Consider the following 17693-nt stretch of genomic DNA (forward strand, 5'->3'; position numbering starts at 1 on the left):
GTATACATGGAATTCTCCCACTCATAATTCTTGCATTCGTTTTACTGGAAGAGACAATTGCAAGTGAGTATTCTTCTGCATGTGAGGATCTGCTCCCTACATTGAAATCCAAGGGGCAGTAGTCATACACAAAAAGCTTTATGAGCACATGGGAGTGCAAGCAGAGGAAACTGGATTGAGGGAATAGAATGTCTGTTTGCTATTACATTTCTATATACCAATTTCTTTTTATGAACCAATTCAGTGTTATTGAAAATAAAGTACAACTTTTAAACTTACAATTCTCTTTAAAGAGCCGGAAGAGTATGAAGAGGACAGCTTCTACGTGGAATATCCAACTGAAGGTAGATTCGCTCTTATTCCAAATGAGTTTTGTCTTGTTTTGTAGGATGAGAGTTGATGCATAGGCTCCATAAAGAAGATCAGATGGACACGTTCTCATCTATTAATAGATTTAGTGTGATGCTTTTATATGTCACTTATCGCACTTCTGCTTCTATATCTATTTTTGTGCTATCTTGGATGATGGACCCTGAATAAAAGTTCCAGGTACTAAAACTTCTTTTTTTAAAAATGATCAAGTGCCAGAGGTGCCTAAGAAACCTATTCCAGAAGAAAGAAAGCCTGTTGCTGTTCCCAAGAAAGAAGTTGTACCTCCTCCAGCTAAAGGTACTTCACTTGAAATAAAAGCCTCCAAAAGAACCTTTAGTTTTTAATGAGTTTTACAAATTCAGTATTTTCTGTGTTTGGTAACTGGGACTAGGGTAGAAGCATCTGTTGACACATGGATGTTTGGCCGAGTGGCCTCAGGGAATCTTAAATGGAGATGCTGCAGCATTTCTTTCAGATTTACTGTTTCTTCCTTCTTATCAAACGTTATCACTAAATCACTGATCAGTTGTTATGTGTCCAGGCAATTCTCAGAATCTGCTTTTAATATCTTTAGTGCCTGAAGTACCTAAAAAGCCAGTCCTAGAAGAAAAAGTACCTGTTCTGGTTCCTAAAAAAGTGAAACCACCTGCTAAAGGTATGATACCATAGCTGATGAGCAGCTCTTTTCATTTGTTGTTTCAAACATTGTTTATATGGCAGATGTTGTGAACAGATCTGATGTTCCTTGGCAGTTATTGGTTTTTGTGTCTTCTTATATTTGTTCATTGCTAAACAGCATCTTCATAAACAATTGCTCTTCAATTAAACCCAAAAGTCTGAAAATGCAAATGGATGCATCAAGAATGTTGATACTTGATCATATGTCCAGTAAAGTATCTGATTCAAATGTACTTTAGTGATCTTACAATCTGATAAATATAGACCCCCCTCCTTACTTTATAATGGTTTTCATTATTAGATTCCAGTATTCATAAATCTCATGGTTTTTTTAAGTGCCTGAGGTACCTAAGAGAGCAGAAGAAAAAGTTCCTGTTCCAAAGAAAAAAGAGCCTCCCCCAGCCAAAGGTAGAAGACTCAAAAATTGATAATTTTTAATATAAATTAATTAATAAATCTTAAGACTCTTCTGTATCTTTCGTTACATGTTCCTCTTAATTAATATGTGTGTTCATTTCATATTTGAGTCTTATACAGCATATGTTTGTGTATGGCTGTTGATAATATCAGCCTCTACATATTCTTATATATTCTTATTTTTAAAATATTAAAAGTACCTGAGAAAGTGATTCCTGAAGAAAAAGTACCCCGCCTACGCAAAAGAGAAGAAGCTCCTCCAGCTAAAGGTAGACTATCCTTTAAAACAAAACACAACAACAAAAACCAAGAAAGACCATTTGTGTTTTCACATCCGCACCATTTTTACATGTTCTGTGTATCTTTATAGTTGAAGTTTGTTCTTTTATTATAATTCCTGTCAGTTTTGAAGTTCTAAAACTAAATAATCTCTTTAAAGTGCCTGAGGTACCTAAGAAAGTCATCCCTGAAGAAAAATTACCTGTTGCTGTTCCCAAAAAAGTAGAAGCTCCTCTAGCCAGAGGTATGCTTTTTTTGGACGAAGCAGTTAATAGCCTTATCTACAAGAGCTTTCATCTTCCTGTTGTATGCTGACCATCATTATATGTTTTGTACCATGTCATATTGCTAGTAACTGTTCAACACATTCTTGCAGGGCAGGGGTGGGGAACCTCAGGCCTGGGGATCAAATACAGCCCTGCAGGCCTATCTGGCCCAAGACTCTCCTCAGGCCACAACCCCTCCTCAGGTCACATCCCTAACCAGCTCTGCTTTGTGTGTTTTTGCCTGGCTGGAATGGATGCTTGCCTGGCTGGAGAATAGAGAGGGTTTGGTGAGTGTGGGTACAAACAAGCCTACTGTACAAAGGTAAAATTCACATTAATTGCTTTACCCACTTTTGCCTCTGGCCCCATCCACCACTGATATTTGATCTCCAGAAGGTTGCCCAGAAGGGAATTTAGCCTTTGGACTGAAAAAGGTTCCCCGCCTCTGCCATAGGGGGAGGATTTGTTTATGTGTTTGTTTTGCAGTACCATACTAGCTTTACTCTGTATGTTGCATATTAAGGAACAGGGTGCAGTTCACTTGTCTGCTTTGCCATTTTTAGAGGTGTAAATCTAAACCTCTTCAAGTACTAGCCTCAATTATCAGTCAGGAATCTGCATACTCCAATTAAAACTCCATGCATTTAATGTCTTTTAAAGTGCCTGAGGTGCCTAAGAGAGCTGTTTTAGAAGAGAAAGTATTTGTTTCAGAAGAAAAAGTATCAGTAGCCATTTCTAAAAGAGTGGAATCTCCTCCACCTGAAGGTATATTTGCAAATAACTGGAAATGTGAGAAACTTAACCATTTCCAAGCTCTTTGTGTTGTCACTACTCTTCACTGCTTTTCGTTTGTTCTGATCTTCGCTGTTTCCTATTAACACAAATAATCACATTTTTGTAAGAACATCTGCATCCAGGCAAAAATCCTTAGAGAAAATGTATACTGTTGTTGTTGTTGTTGTTGTTGTTACTGTTACTGTTACTATTACTACTACTACCACCCACCCTTCACCAGCAGATCCCAGGGCAGGTTACAGCTCTTTGAAATTCAGTATTAAAAACAATAAAACCAATTACATTCACATAAATAAGGTGGGTCCCGAAAACCTACATTTCAAGTGCCAAAGGCCAAGGTAAAGATGTGCGTCTTTAGCATTTGCCAAATACCGTACAATGAAGTTGCCAGGTGCACCTCTGTTTCTCAAATCCAGTTCCATGACCCAGAATGTTATTAACAATCTCTGTTTAATTATAATTTACCTATTACATTTGTACCCCATCTTTCCTCCAAGGAGCTCAAAATTACATACATGGTCCCCATCCCGTTTTATTTTCACAGCAGCCCTGTGAGGTAGGTTAGGCTGAGATATAGTAACTGGCCCATGGTCACCCAGTGAGGTTCATGGCTGAGTGAGGATTTGAACCTGCCCCCCCCTCATCCTAGTCAGACATCTTAACCACTACACCCATGCTGGCAAAAGTAAATCTTGCATAAAAGACTTACACAAGAGCTTGTGCAAATGGTGGGACTTATATGGATCTCGGGTCACTTTTTTCATGCAACACTCTTAAATCAGAAATAGTCCATCTATGAGTGGAAGAGGCTTTCTTTGAGTGGAAGATTTCCTGTGAATCTAGCCCTATTATGCTATATACTCTCAGCAGAGAAGTGATGATGTAGGGGAAAGGGTACACAATGCAATACACATAGGATATGTATAGAGCAGCACATGCCAATGATACAAGATTCCACAGATTGAGGAAAGAGTTAGCAGGTCAGACACACCCTTATAGTACCTAATTTTGATGTAGCTACTCCACTGTTAATTCATTTATTCATCAGTTGCAATGGGAATGGTCTGACATTGCTAGATATGCAGTTGATACAAATATATATTTCTGTGTATGTAATTCAGTTCATGCCCTAGGTATGCATGTTTATATTAACTACACACTGACCTGACAAGAGTCATTAAATGACAGCAAAAAATTAAAAAAATAACTCATCTTTAAAATATCAACAGTGGAAAAATGGACTGAAGAAGTGGAGGAAGAGGAAGAGGTGGAAGAAGAAGAAGAAATTTATGAGAGAGAGGAGATTTCTTATGAGAGGGAGGAGGAAATTTCTTATGAACGAGAGGAGATCTCTTATGAAAGAGAGGAGGAGATTTCAGAAGTGTCAGGTATGCCACAATTCAAAATCCAGCAGCAAATGTTGGCGCAATTTGGACTGAATTAACTGCAAAATTTCATGCTCTTTTGAAATTAAAGCAATCACACACTGCTTGTGATATGAAACTGTAGTTTTAATCCAAACAAAAGTTTAAAAGAATAAATTTAAGAATATACGCATCTTCCTTCCTTTTCTTAATTTTTGTTTCATTTTTATGTTTGCATGAAAATACTGAAATAAACTCAAGTGCTCTTAGAATGTATAAGTCTATACAGAAAACTGCAAGCAACTTTTTATAATACTAAAAGATTCTTATATCAACATAGATAATACCAAAGCTTGGGTTTTCTCTGCATAGTATATTGTAGTTAAAGTATATATTTTATTAATTTAATTTAAGAAGCTCTAAGTCTCTCTTAAGCCCTGTTCAGAAGAAAGACGTGCATTGAGTCAACAGATGATCAGGAAGTAGGGCAGTGCTAACTAGCTCCACCACCCCCAATGCCATGGATACTAGCTTGCCTCATCTTGTGTGCAAAGAGAATAACAGAATCATAGAATAGTAGAGTTGGAAGGTCCCTAAAAAGCCATCAAGTCCAACCCCTGCTCAATGCAGGAATCCAACTTAAAGCATATCTGACAGGTGGCTGTCAAGCTGCCTCTTGAATACCTCCAGTGTTGGAGAGCCCACCACCTCCTTAGATCATTGATTCCATTGTTGTACCGCTCTAACAGTTAGGAAGTTTTTCTTGATGTTCAGTTGAAATCTGGCTTCCTGTAACTTGAGCCCGTTATTCTGTATCCTGCACTCTGAAATGATCGAGAAGAGATTCTGACCCTCCTCTGTGTGACAACATTTCAAGTACTTGAAGAGTGGTATGATATCTCCCCCCAGTCTTCTTTTCTCAAGACTAAACATACCCAGTTATTTCAGTCTCTCCCCATAGGGCTTTATTTCCAGTCCCCAAATAATCCTTGTTGCCCTCCTCTAACCTTGTTCGTGTTGTATGCATCCTTCTTAAAATGCGGTGTCCCAAACTGGATGCAGTACTTAAGAGGACAAACCAGTGCCAAACAGAGGGAAACTAATCACATTATTTGGAAACTATACTTCTGTTAATGCAACCTAAAAAAGCATTTGCCTTTTTTGCAGCCACATAGCGCTGTTGGCTCATATTCAGCTTGTGATTATCAACAATTCCAAAATCCTTCTGGCATGTAGTATTGCTGAGCCAAGTATCCCCCATCTAATAACTGTGCATTTGGTTTCCTTTTCCTAGGTGTAGAACTTTGCATTAATTCCTTTTAAATTTCATTCAGGTGCTTTCAGCCTAGTGTTCCAGCCTATCAAGATCACTTTGAATTTTTTTTCTGTCCTCCAGGGCATTAGCTATTCCTCCCAATTTTGTATCATCTGCAGATTTGATAAGTATTACCTGCACTTCCTTATCCAAGTCATTAATAAAATTGTTGAACAGCACTGATCCCAGGACAGAGCCCAGTGGTACCTCTTGTTATCTTCCCACAGTTTGAGAAGGAACCATTGATAAATACTCTTTGAATACAATTCTGTAGCCAGCTGTGGATCCCCCTGATAGTTGTTCCATCCAGCCCACATTTAGCTAGCTTGATAATCAGAATATCATGAGGCACTTTGTCAAAAGCTTTGCTGAAGTCAAGATATATTATGTCCACAGCATTCCCCCAGTCTATCAGAGAGGTTACCCGATCAAATGTACAACTGTACAACATGTACAACTATATGCACAAAGCCACCCATGCAATCTGTAATCTTGATTATGCAGGATTCCAGATTGCCTGAATGTTTTGATGTGTATAGTTGTATGTGCAGAAGCTGCCTTACTTCAGACATTTGCACTGTTGATGTGAATGGAAGAAGATGTAGCAAGCTGGGATGTAGGATGCCAGGGGCAGGCCTAGTCAGTATGGCCTTGCTTGCTCATGGATTGATTCAATGTTGATTTCATTGTTTCTTCTAAACAGGGTTTTCCTCTTCTGTATTCAAACTGTATTCTTCTTAATCTCTTCCTATGAGTGCCTCAGCCCAGAAAGCTTTAACATCCTCCAAAACATGTTGGAACAGCTACTAGCCATTCATCTAGTGCAAAGACAAAAAAAAGAAAAACCATGGAAAACCACTGCATATCTTAAAGATATATTCATTTGTAAAATATCTTATCTGCTTTTCATTATAAAGTAACTCAAAATATTAATCATGTATTGCTCAACTACCACTAAACACAACAGAGGTACATGGAACCCATTGCCTCAGAGCTATAAAATCATAGGATGTGGTCTAATACACCATTTTATAAAGCCGTTTTCATTTATTGTAATGATCATTAACATAGGCCCATTGAGGTGGGTGTAATATTTTCACGGAGGTTGAGTTTTGTCATCTGTTGCATGGTTACATTGACTTCAGTGGGAAGTAATTCTCCTAGAACACACCTTTTTTTCATAGCATGGTCAAAAGATAAAAACTGTGCATAAAAAACTTGCAGAACCATCGCATTATATGAGAAACAAATAAATGTCCATGCCTTTGGAACAATTTGAACATTGACAGACCCAGTAATCACATACATGCAGTGGGACATGGTGCCTGGCCTCAGTAGAAAGTACACCAGGAATGGGTAACCTGTGGCCCTCCAGAGAGTGTTGTACTCCCAGCCCCCATCAGCCTTTGCCAATGATCAGGATGATGGGAGTTGTACTCCAGCAACATCAGGAGGGCCACAGGTTACCCGTCCCTGGAGTAAACCTTCCTGCACACATAAGAGAAAACATAAGATGCAAGTAAATACATGTATGTAGGGATGTGATCCTTCCACTGAGTATTTGAAACCACTTTGGTTTTCTTGTTTTGTTAATTGTATCAGTATCCATATGTCAACTATTTAACTGTACATTCTTAATATCTTTACATTGACAGAAGAGGCCTATTACATTGAAGAGGAAGTGCATGAGGAAGTACCACCAGTTAAAGGTATAACAGCAGCTCTTTCGTATAAAAGTATAGACTCTTCTATATAGAAGTTTTACAGCTGTCTGTTACTATTGTATTTGTGCTTGTTTTTGTTGTTGTGTTTGAAAAATGCTGCAAAACTTCTTCTTTTTTTACTAACAAGGGCCTAATTGCACATTTCTGTGCCTCTCTCATTTTTAAAAGCCATATGGCCATATTTTGAGTCCAAAGGAATAATAACTTTGGCAACCATGACTCATTTATCTTTCATCATGTATAGATTGTATATCTTTTTATTCTGCTGTGCATAGATGAGTACTCTTAGTGTGTACACATATCACAGACTTAGCCTCTGAACAGACTTAGAACCTCTGAATTAAGGTTTTCATTGAAACATTGATTCATCTCTTTATTTTTCTATTCTATTTGAATCTGAGATTTCTGCCATTGCATATAATGTGCACAAAGAACATTACTTATGCTTAAATATTCTTTCTGAAGTGCCTGAGGTCCGGAAGAAACCTGAACCAGAAAAGAAAGTACCAGTTGCTGTTCCCAAGAAAGTGGAAGCTCCCCCAGCTAAAGGTATACATATAAACTGCTTTTTGTCACTGGAGAAAAATGTTTTTGTTTTCCATTCTGCTGTGCACAGATGAGTATTCTTAGTGCGTACATGTAGCACAGAGTTAACCTCTGAACATTTCAGCTGAGGTTTTCACTGAAACATTGATTCATCCCTTGATTTTTAAATACAATTTGAATCTGAGATTTCTGCCATTGCATATAAAATGCACATGTAACATTACTTATGCTTAAATATTCTTTCCAAAGTGCCTGAGGCCCGGAAGAAACCTGAACCGGAAAAGAAAGTACCAGCTGCTGTTCCCAAGAAAGTAGAAGCTCCCCCAGCTAAAGGTATACACATAAACTGCTTTTTGTCATTGGAGAAAATATTTTTTTGCTTTCCATCATCTAATTTAATTACGGTGATGTTAATCTCTTTTGCATTAAATGTGAACAATTGCTTGTCTCTAAGCAATCTAGCTGTGTGCTTGTTCAGTGAAAATTGTGTATCAAAAGTTCTTAGTGTATTTTTCCTAACGGTATTAAAATCACTCCAACATAAAATTGTGTAATGTTTTTAAGTGGCCAAGAAAGTTCCTCCTGAAGAACGGGCACTGCCTAAAGTAAAGGAACCACCAGCACCCAAAGGTAAACACACACACACACACACACACACACACACAATCTTCTCAATAATGTGTTTTGTTTAGGTAGTGTCGTGTGTTGTATGTATTGAGGGGCTGTCACCATATTCTAGCCCCTCTTTCAGTCTTCTGCAAGTAGTACTGTCAATTCCAAAGTCATTTTACTGTCTTACTCATTTTCTGTATATGATAACAAATTGTGTGTATTTTTAAATGGAACTAGTTAAGTCCAAAAGATAATTCTGCCTGTCTGAGACAGAACTGCATGCAGTATTCCTGTCTTTGTGTTTTTTTAAGTAACTGAAGTCCACAAGAAAAAGGTTATCACTGAAGAAAAAGTAACAGTTACAAAGAAGGAGGAGGCTCCACCAAAAAGAGGTATATCAAGTTATAAATTCTGCAGAGTTTATAACTGTATCTTAAGACTGATTAGGAACTAAAGAACTGCACAGCAAATTCAAGAAGGGACTATGGGCTTCAATTCTTAAACATCTCCTTCCATGATACACATTGAACCACATTTGAGGGGCCTTTCAAAAGCAATTTGCTATATAACATGCAAGAGGGATTTAACAGCGGGAGAGAGAACCTGTTCAAACAAAAAAAGTTTTTAAAAACTTTCTGCCTATTCTTTTAGGGATACCTAAGGTAGCTCTTTGCATCCCAGCTTTTCCTCTGTTGGTCTAATTATGTTAAATAGTCTTTGTTTTTGTTTTTTACGTACAATGTCTAGATCTTCATATCTTTAATCATTTTTGTTACCTGATTATATTTGTCACATGTATGTAATTTAAATCACCTGAAAATAAATAATATCTTTAAAATGCCAGCTGTGCCAAAGAAAGCTGTGCCAGAGGAGAAAGTCCCTGTTCCAGTTCCTAAGAAAGAGGTGGCGCCACCAGCTAAAGGTACATCAGTTTGCCCTGGCTGCACAAAAAGGCCTTTGCATAAACCTGAAACAGGCACTTGCTGAAATTGTGAACTGGCTGCTTCTGCAAAAATGACAACCTTTAAACCTGATGAAATGTTCACAGAAATGTTCTGAACTGCCTCAAAACAAATGCAGATGTTAGGGTTAAATTGGTACACTAAGAAGTTTCATATTATAAACTCTATTATTATTATTATGGCTTCAAGCTTTAATTGGTAACATGAATTATAATCAACGAAAGCTTTAGTTAATTAATTTGCAAGGGCCAATTGTAAGCAAGGAAAGACACGTAATAATGCATTGTTGAGCTTTCAGATTTCACATTTCCCTCAGAACAAAGGCCACTTATGTCGAGGTTTTGGTTTTATGAAATGTAATAGTTTGATTAATGAATTGTCTAAAAGGCAATTAACAATCCAGTTGATAATGCTAATTAATTCCAATAGCCACTTTGAGTGCACACTTCAAGCAACTGGCCTTTGCTCATTTGCAGCAGCTCATTGTATTCCGACCCTCATTGTATTGATTGGGTAGTTTGTAATGTCTTTTGCAATATTATTTATTATGTCAGCAAACCTGTCATACCCTTTAGATTATTATTATGTGTCCTTTGTTTTGTGAGACATTTCTCTGTCATTATTGAAAATTTTTGTCTTGAATCCAAGCAGCCCTCTTAGAGGTTTTTTACAAATTAAGCAGTTTTGAACTTCTATAAAGCTTTTGACTAAACTAAATCAAAATACAAGTAGATAACATGCTAACAACCTGCCTATTGATTCCTATAACCATCCCTAAGTTATAATGGAAATTCCTTTTTCCCTCCAAATACAGTTGAGAGGGTAGCAATTGTGGAACTTCTCTTCGTTCTTTTTTTATTTAAATCCAGAAGACTTGCCTTAAAAGTTACATGCGTTTTGTAACAGCTTGATTCATCTGATCCATTCACTTATTATCACATAGAAACATTATGTCTAGAGTATTTCTAGAATTTGTTTGAAGAAATTGACAACTTTCCAAAATGTTAGATATATAGGAGATTTGTAAGATTCCCTGATCCTAGCAACAAAATGGTGTATACACCATTCCTGTAGAATAACAATGTTTAAAGAGTACAACTGCAAAGATACATAAACTATGTATCTTTCTTGTCCAAATGTTTATTTGTCTGGCCACATAATTTGTTTCTGATAATTTTTTTGCTGCTTTTTATGGCCTTCTGCATATTTACCTTTAAAAGCTCTTAAACATAAATATATTGTGTTTTTAAAGTTCCTGAAGAACCCGAGAGAATTACCCCAAAACAGAAAATACCAATATCAATTACCGCAAAAGTGAAGAAACCCCCTGCTAAAGGTATCTTTGATATTGTACCAATGTGTGTTGTGTGCTCTAAGTGCGTACTGTATGGCATTGTATTTCTAAGTGTTTTTGTTTCAGCCTAATTCTTTCATCACAATGAATTTTGGTTCTTAACATTCATGAATACATTAACTAAGACTCTTGAACATTCATATTTTTAATTGCCTGAAGTTCATAAGACTGTTATTGAAAAAGAAGTGGTTCATGTGGAAGTTCCCCAATATGAAGAAGAGGAAGAGGCTCCCCAATATGAAAAGGAGGAAGTCATGCACTATGAAGAAGAGGAAGTCTCTCGATATGAGGAGGAAGTATCCCAATATGAAGAAGAAGAAGAAGTTCCTTATTATGAAGAGGTTCCTGAGTATGAGGAAGAAGTACCTCCACCACCACTTCCTGCTAAAGGTAAAAGCCCACTTTTCAAGTACATTAACAAGAGAGGATCTTTTATTTTTTTAAAAAAGCTCTTATGTTAGAGGTTTATTTGGCTTTGGATTCTTCATTTTTGTTTTCAGTTCTTTTTTTCTCATTTGTTCTGAATGCTTAGATGACACTTATAAGCGATATGTGTGGTGCAGCTCATGCTGCAAATAGAAGTAGCTCTAGTTGAAGTAGAGAATTTCACAGAAACACTGAGCTTGTCCGTGCTTTGGGGAGTGTCTTCAGTCCTTATGCAAAACTCTCTGTAGTATATTTTGTCTACACCCAGACTTCTCCCAGGTGAATAAAACTTCCAATTAGTAAGCTGTGTTTGAAAAACCTGGAATATGAATTAGTTAAAATCTACCCCAAAATTCTGCAAAACATCTGTAAGCATGCAGTCGGATCTTATGCATGTTCACTGAGGAGTAAATCCTACTGGGTTTACCCAACACTGTGCAAGCCCAGGACTTCTCTTTCCCCTTCTGCTCATCTCCCTGTATGCCTCTAAATCTACACAGGGCTGCAGGGGAAAGGAGAGGAGAAAAAAGTTTCATAGTGCAAGCAGAAGGATTGTTGCACAAGCAGAACAGCCTCATTGGATACAACCCACTGAGTTGAATGAAACTTTACTCCCAAGTGAGTGGACATAGGACTGCAAACATAATTTTAATTGCAGCCTTAGACATTCTTGATATTGTTTCATGTGACCTTTCTCTCTCCAAATGCTTTGAAAATAATTTTAAAAACCTGTTTCTAAAGGCAAATAATGGCATTTAAGGATTTGAAGAGAATTGTTTCTAAGTTAAAGGCATTTTAACTTAGTGATAGGGCACATGATTTGCATGCAAAAGGTTCCAGGTTCAGCAGAGGTGGGAAGGACACCTGTCTGAAATCCCAGAGAGTTGCTGCCAGCCAGAATAAAGAATACTAAGGTAGCTAGATTTGGTATAAGGACACTTCCTTGAACACTGTGGGACTTACTTCCATATAAACATGAATAGGATTGCTGTGCATGATTTATTTGTGGTGCACAGAAGCCCCACATACTGCATGGCAAACCACTTTCAAAACTTGGTGGTGTTTCAAACATAATTTGTGATAGGGCATGTTCCCGCCCAACCTATGTTTCTCTTTCTGAAATGGATTAAATGCAACACACTTAATCTGAAAATATGTGTTTCAAGTCGCAGAAGTGCCAAAGAAAGTTATCCCAGAAAAGAAAATTCCTGAAGCTGTTCCCAAAAAAGTGAAGCCTCCTCCTAAAAAAGGTACATTGAGTGATACTCACAAAGAATGAGCATATCTTTTTTCCACTTATACTAAAAGTTCCTCTTGCTAAGAAGAAAAAACAAACGTCTTGTTTGCCAGTGAATTCAGTGGGATTAAAATGATGTGTGCAGGAAATATTTCAACATTTGTAGGATGTGAAATGGTTGTCTAATTTTCGTTGTGTCTCTTTGCAAAGTATGGGAAATAGCTTCTTGACAATATATTGGCTACTGGCTAAGTATAGGAAATAACTTCTTGACATTATATTGGCTGAAGTGCTCATTCTTATCCAGTTCCGATAATTTCTTGCTTTTTGTACACAACTTATTATTCTTAATGCTTCTTGGGTGTATCTTAGCATTGTGTTAGCACTGTGGCTTTAAAAACATATACTCAAAACACTCTAATGTTTTTTAAAGTGCCTGAGGTTCCTAAACCCATCCCCGAAGAGAAAATGCCTGTTCCCAAAAAGGTGACGGCTCCTCCAGCAAAAGGTATAGCTATATATCAAAAATAGACATGGAAACATTCTTTTTTACATTTACTAAAATGCTTTTGACACTTAACTGGAAAATATCAATTGTTATTAAGTATAAAAGCATTAAAAGAAATAGTTATCATAGAATCATACAATTGTAGAGACGCAATAAGCCACCAAGTCCACCTCAATGCTCAATGTACGAATATTTTGTGAGGCCTTATATGTTTATGTGTGTGCAGTGGCATTTCGTCAAATCATAAACCACTATAATGTCTTTAAAGTGCCTGAAGTTCCTAAGCCTGTCCCAGAAGAAAAAGTGCCAGCTCCTCCCAAAAAAGTGCCAGCTCCTCCCAAAAAAGGTACATCCAATGTTTAAAATAGTATACACAAACATTCATTTGTACATTGATGATCATTTATATTCTTTCATTAGCTATTAAAGCCTCCAAATAGATAGCGCTAAACTGTGTGATATCTTACGTGTTTGTCCGTTGGCTTGAGACCAAATTCTTAAAATAACTCAATCTCTTTAAAGTGCCAGAAGCTCCCAAACCTGTCCCCGAAGAGAAAGTGCCTGTTCCCAAAAAAGTGCCAGAGGAACCTTCCCCAGAGAAAGGAACATGCATATTTGTAATATACAGTATATGAAACCAGTCATTTCCTTTATCCCATTATATCAAGTCAAGCAACCAAGGGCACTATCCTATACAGTTCTACTTAAAAGCAAGACCCACTGAGATCAGTAGGGCTTACTCTCAGGGGCATGTGTATAGGATTGCAGCCTAAAGCAGTTTACTTATTTGTGTCATCCTATATGTTTGTAATCTCGTCGTTTGACTGATGTTGTACAAAAAACAATGCTAAATTCGTGTCCTGTCTTTAAAGTGCCTGAGGTATCCAAGAAAGTTGTCCCTGAAAAGAAGGTACCCCCTGCTCCTCCTAAAAAAGTGGAGGCTCCACCTATAAAAGGTACATCTGGTCTTATCTGTGCTAAAATATTCCTCTTTAATTACTAAGAATATGTGTTTTCCCCTCATAAATATATGTTAGTACATTATTTGTTTTTATTGTTGTTTTATGAATCTTTTATGTAGTTTTGTTACTAGTACTTTGTAAACAATTTTAAAATGCCTGCTTAAATTAACACTGTATTTTTTTTAAAAAAAATCATTGAGAGAGATCCATGTGGGAAAATATCTACTTCTAAATCAAAGGAAATTCCTCCACTTAACAATTCTTTTGTGCCTCTCTGAATATCTTGCAAAGATTATTTCTTCTTAAACTCTCTTAACATCTTCCAGTCTATTACTATTATTGTAGTATTACAGGTCTTCTTTTTATTTTTTTAAAAAAAACTTCTTGTAATTATTTGATACCCTTGGTTGGTTTTCGTTTCATTTTGAAATAATGAAAAATTAATGATATCTTTAAAGTGCCTGTGGTACCTAAGAAACCTACCCCTGAAGAAAGAGTTGCTGTTCCTTCTCCCACAGTCGAAAAATACATGTATGAAGAATATGAGAAGTATGAGTCATACGAGAAAACTGAGGAGTTTCTGCAAGTAGAAGAGGGTGAAGAACCAGATGAATATGAGGAAGCTCCAGAAGAACCTGAAGTTGAACAGTATGAGGAAGCTCTGGAACTAGAAGAACATGAGTACTATGAAGAGGTTCGGGAAACTAAGGAGATTGAAGAATATGAGGAGGTGTATGAGGTTCCGCCAGCAATAGGTATATTAATTCATCATTTATTTGTTGTCTTTTGACCTGAGATTGAATCTTCTTTGGATTCTGAAAGCTCCCACCCACCCCACCTACCCCGGTGTTAACTGTTTCTGCACTTATAAGGATCCATCTGAGGGAGAGGATTCGCAGGGTGGGTCAGACCAACTGTGATGTTGTTATTCGGTTGTTCAAAAGCAGGATCTTTAATTATGATTACTGCCATTAATATAATTGTGATTACAGCCTTCTGAATCTAGTAATTTGGTTTCTTTGTAAGTAACTAAGAATTCCTTCATCAAAATTTTTCAAGTGCCTGAGGTGCCTAAGAAAGTTATTTCTGAAGAAAAAGTGCCTGTACCTAAAAAAGAGGAAGCTCCACCAGCCAAAGGTACATAACAGCTTCTAAATCTGTTTCTGTATGTACCCTGAAAGATAAAGTTCCCTTTTAGGTGGCCATAATCTATACATTTCAGTTTTCACTAGCCATTAAGATCACAGATTAGATAATGAATAAAGCAGTTGTAACCAATACTAGTCCTACTTACAATAGATCCATTGAAATTAATGGACACGATTAATTTGGGCCTATTAATTTCAGTGGGTCTACATTGTTAGTTGAACTGTTTAAGGGGATGAGCTATGCACACATCTTATGGCTCTTCCTCTTAGTTCAGTTAAGCCATTATGTGTTTTGATAATACATCACAATAAGATAAAGCAAAACAAGACCACTCTGGACCCATGAAGGCATATAGAATATATTTTATATAGTAAATTAGCTTTCCCTCCCCCAGCAAAATTCACATCCCAATTCCAGTTAAGCTGAAGGGCTTGGATTCAAATTGGGGTTTGAGAATGTAGCCTGGCTGTTTATCCTAAGGAAAAATGCACACTAAGCTGAGTGATCTTAAACATGGCGGCTTGGATCCAAAGATCTTGCTGTGGGACTAGAAAGCACTTCCAATTACTCAGGACCCACATTTTGTCAACAACATCATCCCAAGCCTGAAAAATAGCTCCTGAGGCTTCCCAGCAGGTGGGGATTGTAGCAGGTGAGAGGGAAGGAAGAATTGGATCTTGGTTCCAAACCAGATACATTTCGTTGTGTTTAGCAGAACAGTTGCCTTTCAAATAGATAGCAGAGGCAGGCCAGTATAGCTAATGAACTAGGACAGAAGCATTTTTATTCTGTGGTTGAACTTGAGAGTTTATCAATGTTGCTTGTAGGAGTTTTTTTCTCTTTTTTCCCTTCCTTTCTGTGATCTTGTGTGGCATTATAAGTCTTTGTTTATTGTTGCACTTAATTCATCATTCAAGGAATGAATAATTCTTAAAAGAATTCAATTTTTTTATAAAGTGCCCACAGTGCGAAAGAAAGCAGTCCCAGAAGAAAAAGTACCTAAAAAAGAAGTGGCTCCCCCACCTAAAGGTATACTTGCTCTTCACTACCCTTATGAAACAACGTCTGAACGTCTTTCATCTTGTCTCCGTATATTTTGTATAAATGTGTTGTGCACCTTTGTTTGTATGTATTGATTGTGTGCGTTCACTGTGAGTGATCTTGTGTTTTATGTTCCCTTCTTTCGTAATTATAGATATAGCATTTTTCTAAGATTCATAACTAAATAAAGTACTGTATCTTTAAAGTGCCTGAAGTACCTAAGAAAGCTGTCCCTGAAGATAAAGCGCCTAAGCCTGTTCCAAAAAGAAAGGAGCCTTCACCGCCTAAAGGTAGAATCAATATCAAGAGGGAAAGAATTTTAAGAGCCTCGTCCTCTCATCTTTGGTATTAACACTAACACCCCAGAAGAGAACTTTAGTCAATGTGCACATTGTTTTAGAAATGTATTTTTCTCCAAATAAGTCTGAATACATGCTCTCTCTTTAAAGTGCCTGCCACTCCCAAGAGAGCTGTCCTTGAAGAAAAAATATCCATCCCTACCTATGGAGTAGAACCTCCCATAGTAAAAGGTAGATGGTTTTGAATAGGGAAGAACAAAAAGCATATCTTCATTGTACTCTACTTTAACGCTTTCAAAAATCATTCACAATCAGTGTTATTGGATTACTACCGTAAGGCACTTTAATGTTCTAGCACAAGCACACCACACATCCCATGAAGCTGTAAAAATCTGGAGATAATATTTACAAACCTCTTTTGACTTGTCCAGTGCTATATAAACACTAACACCTACATCAGGTGACATTGGAAGATGTCCTAAATTAACTGATGGCATTTACATTATATAAATAAAAAAAGGTTTAGATAGTGTTAGAAGAGATATTTTATTGGCTATCAGTGCAATCCAAATGACAGGGAGCCAGTGGGAGGGAGGGCCGGTGGAGGAGGAGCTTGCAGAAAGCTCTGTGGCATCCACTCCCTGTTTGGGAACCACCTGCCTGGCTGAGCGTCCACTCCATTGGGAGCTGCACACGGGAGGCGGCAGGGAAGAGCCAGCTCCCACAAAGAGTAAGAGATCCCTGTAGGCCGCCATGGGAATATTTTTACTGTGCTAGCCAGCAGAATTCTTGTGGGGATTGGGACCTGGGGGAGTGCATCAAGGGGGACCTGGATGTTGTGTAAGTCCCCCCTCCTAGCTCCTCCCCACCATTCCCCGAGGATGTCCCTTTTTTCACGGCTACCACCAGCTTCCACCAGCTCTCCATCTGCCGGGCTGGCCATCATTGGCAGGGTCCTGGCACCACCCTGGCTCAGCCAAATGGGCAGCTTCTGCTAGTGGAGTCTGGCAGTGCTGGGAGCCTGCTAGCTCAGCTGGTAGCCCGCCACATCCACCTTCCCCAGCACAGCGCAAATAGGACATGTACTGTGCCCAATGCCACTTTATTGAATTTAAACAAAGCTAGCCCTTTCTTTCTTGGGAAGGATCCCTTAAAATGTCATTATGCCTCTAAAGAATAATACCAAATTGTTGTTGACTTTTTGTTTAAAGATGTTCTAACTAAAAAAACACAAAACCTAAGAGAAAACTAATATCTTTAAAGCTCCTGCAATTCATGAGAGAATATTATTGGAAGAAAAGATTACTTATATTATCCCCAGAGAAAAGGAAACTCTTCCAGTTGAAGGTACATCAGAATTTTATTTAATTTACAAAATGTTAGTTTG

The 17693-nt window shown here is 37.6% G+C and overlaps 1 protein-coding gene across 23 annotated transcripts in view; it reads left to right on the forward strand.

Moving 5' to 3' along the window:
• Window positions 1-17693, forward strand: part of TTN (titin) — a 359167-nt gene that overhangs the window by 185500 nt on the left and 155974 nt on the right. For 11 of the 23 annotated variants that reach the window (XM_061608344.1, XM_061608325.1, XM_061608332.1 and 8 more), the window contains 25 exons: window positions 294-344; window positions 583-669; window positions 947-1027; window positions 1387-1458; window positions 1665-1736; window positions 1907-1990; window positions 2673-2777; window positions 4037-4195; window positions 7142-7195; window positions 7676-7759; window positions 8006-8089; window positions 8321-8386; window positions 8680-8760; window positions 9213-9290; window positions 10583-10666; window positions 10844-11074; window positions 12277-12360; window positions 12781-12855; window positions 13124-13201; window positions 13728-13811; window positions 14276-14572; window positions 14877-14954; window positions 15924-15995; window positions 16214-16297; window positions 17570-17653. In XM_061608344.1, the coding sequence (XP_061464328.1) occupies window positions 294-344; window positions 583-669; window positions 947-1027; window positions 1387-1458; window positions 1665-1736; window positions 1907-1990; window positions 2673-2777; window positions 4037-4195; window positions 7142-7195; window positions 7676-7759; window positions 8006-8089; window positions 8321-8386; window positions 8680-8760; window positions 9213-9290; window positions 10583-10666; window positions 10844-11074; window positions 12277-12360; window positions 12781-12855; window positions 13124-13201; window positions 13728-13811; window positions 14276-14572; window positions 14877-14954; window positions 15924-15995; window positions 16214-16297; window positions 17570-17653 (2409 nt within the window). The remainder of the gene's footprint in view (window positions 1-293; window positions 345-582; window positions 670-946; window positions 1028-1386; window positions 1459-1664; window positions 1737-1906; window positions 1991-2672; window positions 2778-4036; window positions 4196-7141; window positions 7196-7675; window positions 7760-8005; window positions 8090-8320; window positions 8387-8679; window positions 8761-9212; window positions 9291-10582; window positions 10667-10843; window positions 11075-12276; window positions 12361-12780; window positions 12856-13123; window positions 13202-13727; window positions 13812-14275; window positions 14573-14876; window positions 14955-15923; window positions 15996-16213; window positions 16298-17569; window positions 17654-17693) is intronic. The other 12 variants (XM_061608327.1, XM_061608326.1, XM_061608330.1 and 9 more) reach the window with 12 other exon arrangements.

This window comes from Rhineura floridana, chromosome 2 (genome assembly GCF_030035675.1).
Source record: "Rhineura floridana isolate rRhiFlo1 chromosome 2, rRhiFlo1.hap2, whole genome shotgun sequence".
NCBI lineage: Eukaryota > Metazoa > Chordata > Lepidosauria > Squamata > Rhineuridae > Rhineura > Rhineura floridana.